Raw genomic sequence first — 4207 nt, 5'->3', positions numbered from 1 at the left:
CTTTCCAGCCCATCTTTCTTAAAATCTGATTCCCAATGTTGTCCTCTTTGATCTTCTGTTTGAAAGCCTCCTCTGCTGATCGACCCCGAATCTCATTTCTGGAGATGACATCTTCGACGGTGCCCTTCTTCAGGTTATTAACGACAGTTGGCTGAGTCTTTTTGAGGATTTTCACGGCTTCCTCTGCTGCCTCGTGCTTGACAGATTTCTTCACTCCAACTGCTTCCGCGATGAATTCGTCTTCAAGCAGCACCTTGCATTTCCATCGCATGCCAGTCATCCTTTCAAAGACATACTCCACCGTCATCTTGTTGAACTGGGCGGTGTCGTTCAGCGTACACACCGGATTACTGGAGTTCTCATACACCACGAGGTCCTTCAGGTCCTTCTTCCTTCCGGAGCCCCGCGACGAGCAGCCCACTTTCTGAACCTGGGTCACTTTGATGGCTGCTATATTTGACTGTATCTTCTGCAGAATTTTCAGTGCCTCCTCAGCTGCTGCGTGCTTGCTGGTCTTTTTAGTGCCAAATCCCTCAGCTAGGCAGTGATCTTGTAGATACACTTGACAACGCCACGAGCGGTTGGGCATTAATTCATATTTATATTCAACAGACATTTTGTTATACGAGGCAGAATTGTTAAGTATTCCTATTGCGTCGCTGGCATTCTCTGTGAGGACAAAACTAGTCCAGTGTTTGTTGGTACTAGCGGAACCTTTCACAGATTCAGCACCAGGCTGCATCGGGACACAGTCCCTGTTGGCAACTACAAACTCCTCATGAGGTTTGAGAGCAGGAGGGAAATCTGGGCGACTCACGCCTGCCTCGCACACCACCAAGTCTTCGTGATAGGTGTGCTTGAACTTCCGCTGAACAACCCTAACTTCCACAGACTTCTTCAGCAGCTTGACTGCCAGCTCCGCGGCTCGATCCCTGGATCCGTTTTTGCTGCCAGCGTAACCGGTGGTCAGGTAGACATTCTGACATCGCACTTCACAAGCAAAGCCATCTGTGAGGAGCTTCTTGCTCTTGGGGAGGTCAGCAGGGGCGATTTCTTTCAGAGGAACATAAATATATTCAGGATTTGTCTTGCATGCCTGAATTGAACGTGTCAAAAGATACGTATAGTTTATTTTATCAGTCCCAGTGTTTGCATCTGGGTTAGCAAGATTTTTCCAGATAGCTGCTGACAGTTTCTCGATAAAACTCTGCTTCAGCATTATAGCTGACGGAGGGAAAATCTCTGATGCAGACTGGACAGTTGAAGGAGAAACAGAAACCTGCAACACGCTGCTTGTGGTAGAGTCCATACTATTCACAGCCGCCTTGGCGGCTGCTGCCTGGCCTGCAAAGCCAAACCCAGCTGAGTTGGAGAGCTGGGGATCCACCTCCTGTGCACTCGCAAAAGAATTTGTACAGTTTTCAGCTGGCTGCGTTATGCTGTTTGTATTTGCCTCCTGGTTCACCTCCTGCGTTTGGATATCCAAAGAATCTTCCTTCTTGTCATCCTTCTCAGCACTGGTGACAAAGTGTATGGGTTCAAAACGCGGTCGCACCCGGAACCTCGGGACCATCTTTTTGGGCGGCTCAGGAATCTCTTCCAGCTCTGGACCTACGGGGTGGAAGAAAATGACAAAATTACCAATACGTGCTGTGACAGGGAGACAATATTTTCAGAGTCATCTCCAGGAGGAGCCCGCAGGCTTCCCACTTCTTTGCCACAAACCAAAAGGTTTCCTTCCAAAGACATTCACAAGTGATCAAATAAGACCATTCGTTCTTGTGCAGGTCACTACAGCGGTATCTCCAGCTCCACAACTACCATACAAAAATCTTTCCATATTTAGTTACATGGATTTTAGGTCTGAATCACTCGTTCTGCCCTGCAACGTTGCCCACTGTACCCATCCAGTCATTTCTGAAGTTAATCCATTCAAAGCTACTAAAACAAGTAAAAACTATGGCCAAAAAGACAGAACACCACACCGTGACTAGAGCCTCAGCTCTGACTCTGCTGCAGGGTTGCACGATGATCTCAGAAACCACTTTATCTTCAGGTTCTTCTCATTTGATGGAGCAACACAGTGATACCGAACCCTCCTTTCCAAAAGACGCAGGGCTGTTAATGACAGTGTTAATAGAAGCGTATTTTCTGTAAGTATAACTACCCTTGGCTAAAGGACACCAAACATGGAGAAATCTGCCCGAGCCTCAGGCGACAGCTGCAGTGGCGGGGGGGGGCCCCATTACACATCACTGGTAGACCTCGTTTCTTAACCAGAAGAAATGCAAATGAGGCAAAATATCCTGATACGCACAGCTACTGCAGAAAATGAGAATTAAATAGCCGATAAGCAAACACGTTACATGTAAAAGATGGTTATACAAGGCTTCTCCTGTGAAAGATTTAGCCCCCGCACGCTGAAGTGGTACATGTGTGTAATTTCATCAGAGGCGCAAAAGGCCACCTCAGCACCTTAGAACGAGCCGCCTAATCCAATGCCAATGTGTGCAACCGTAATATAGGTCAGGCAACACATCTGTCTAGACATCACACTACCATAGCATATTTATCATAGCCTAGTTCATTGCAGATGAAAAAACCGCTTCGCATACAGCATAAACAGGCCTTCATATTTAAATCAGGTGACAAAGCTCTTACACATGCGTTAAATCCTTCGGTCGTCAGTTTTGATGAATTATGGCAAGGTTTACATTTCTTGCTCAGTTTGGTATTTTGATGATTGCACTGCAGCAGCATCTAAAGGCTCTCACCAGCAGAATAGCTCTTCACGCTGTCTGTGTACATGCAATAGAGAACCCTTCCCCCTCAGAGCTGCTGCCTGAGAGACAGACAAAACATGGGAGAAAAGTAGTATTTTTCTCAGTTTTGCAGCTGGCCCATGGAAGCACAGAAAGATTGCTGGGTGTCAAAGTAAGGAAAGAAACTTCGGCAGAGCTAGGGGTTATATTCAAGCCTAGAGGAGTCCTGTGCTGTCTGACCATTTGTGCTTTAAACAGCCAAACTACTGACTGACCCTGCCTCACAAAGCAAGGGCCTGCCTGCTCGCACCCGCACCCTGCACCTGCACACACGAACAATCCCCCCGCCCCTCCCTCTGGAGAGAGGGCAGGGAGCTCTCAAGGTGCTGGAGAGGAGTCAGCGGATGAAGCCACTGAACCGCCAGCCCTCTCCGCCTGCTGCATTTCCTCCCTCTGGAAAAGCTACAGCTGGAACATCGATCCCTGAGACCATGGGACTGGGCTGACATATGCAGGACTCTTCCAGGTCCCGTAGGGATAAAGTAAACACCCCCCACCATCACCACCCAGTGCTCCAGGCAGGTCGTAACTCAAAATCAATAAGCTGAACTCCACATCTCCATGCACAGGTACAATCCCGTCTCAGGTCGGAACATCACCCCTCACCACAGTGAAGAAGGGCAGACAGATATTTAATTACATAGATTCAACTCCCTAACACTATCACTAGGGAAAATCAATTAGCTGGTAATTTCAATGAAAAATTATATTTTCTTAAGCAAAAGGAGAACTCTGCATGAATTATGAACATCCCACAACATGGCAGAGGAGGGGAAACGGCTGCAGTCTAGCAGAGTACATCACAGTCATTTCTCTTCAGTTTGCCATGCTGGCTCTCTCGGAGGCGGCCCCGTGGCGCATTGCTCTCCCCACACTCCCACTAATGCCCACCAAACACCGACAGGGAAGGGTGTCTCCTTTGACACACAGGCAGATATACTCACTGTCAGATGGAGAGCGGTATCTTTTTAGCTTCCTGCTAGGGACCAACTCGTACGTCCTCATTTCCCCGATATCGATGCCTTCAGCCATCTTCAGAACCTTCTCCATGACTTGCAAGCCGTATCTGTGTGGATTCAACAGCAAACCACTTTAGAACTGGTCCCACAGGGGCAACACACACACGCGCACACACAAGTTTTGATTATGCAAAACAAGAACTAAAGCTACCTGAGACATAGTACCTGGTGCAAGGGAGACGCTCCCCCTGATTTTGCTGGAGTACTAACGGGGGACCTGACCACCGGCCTCGCGCTGTAGCTAGTTCAGTGCTGGCAGACAGCCTGCACACCAGCTAAGAAGCTACCTGGCTCTAAGTGAACCCATTTGTGAATAACAAACCGTGCAGCCACCAAACTGATGGTGTTTTAAACTTAAATACATTA

General features: G+C 48.1%; 1 protein-coding gene across 1 annotated transcript in view; it reads right to left on the bottom strand.

Annotated features, from left to right (window-relative positions):
- The window catches only part of NKRF (NFKB repressing factor), a 4663-nt gene extending 726 nt beyond the window's left edge, over nucleotides 1-3937 (bottom strand). Inside the window, exons 1-2 of the mRNA XM_009331261.1 lie at nucleotides 3767-3937; nucleotides 5-1611 (exon numbers count right to left, since the gene is read on the bottom strand). Coding sequence (XP_009329536.1) covers nucleotides 5-1611; nucleotides 3767-3872 — 1713 coding nt within the window. The 5' untranslated portion in view covers nucleotides 3873-3937. The remainder of the gene's footprint in view (nucleotides 1-4; nucleotides 1612-3766) is intronic.
- Nucleotides 3938-4207: the final 270 nt, after the last annotated feature.

The sequence above is a fragment of the Pygoscelis adeliae genome, unplaced genomic scaffold, assembly GCF_000699105.1.
Source record: "Pygoscelis adeliae isolate BGI_AS28 unplaced genomic scaffold, ASM69910v1 Scaffold100, whole genome shotgun sequence".
Classification (NCBI taxonomy): domain Eukaryota; kingdom Metazoa; phylum Chordata; class Aves; order Sphenisciformes; family Spheniscidae; genus Pygoscelis; species Pygoscelis adeliae.
The sequence above is the reverse complement of the archived record's forward strand: the minus strand, read 5'-3'. Positions and strand labels throughout refer to the sequence as shown.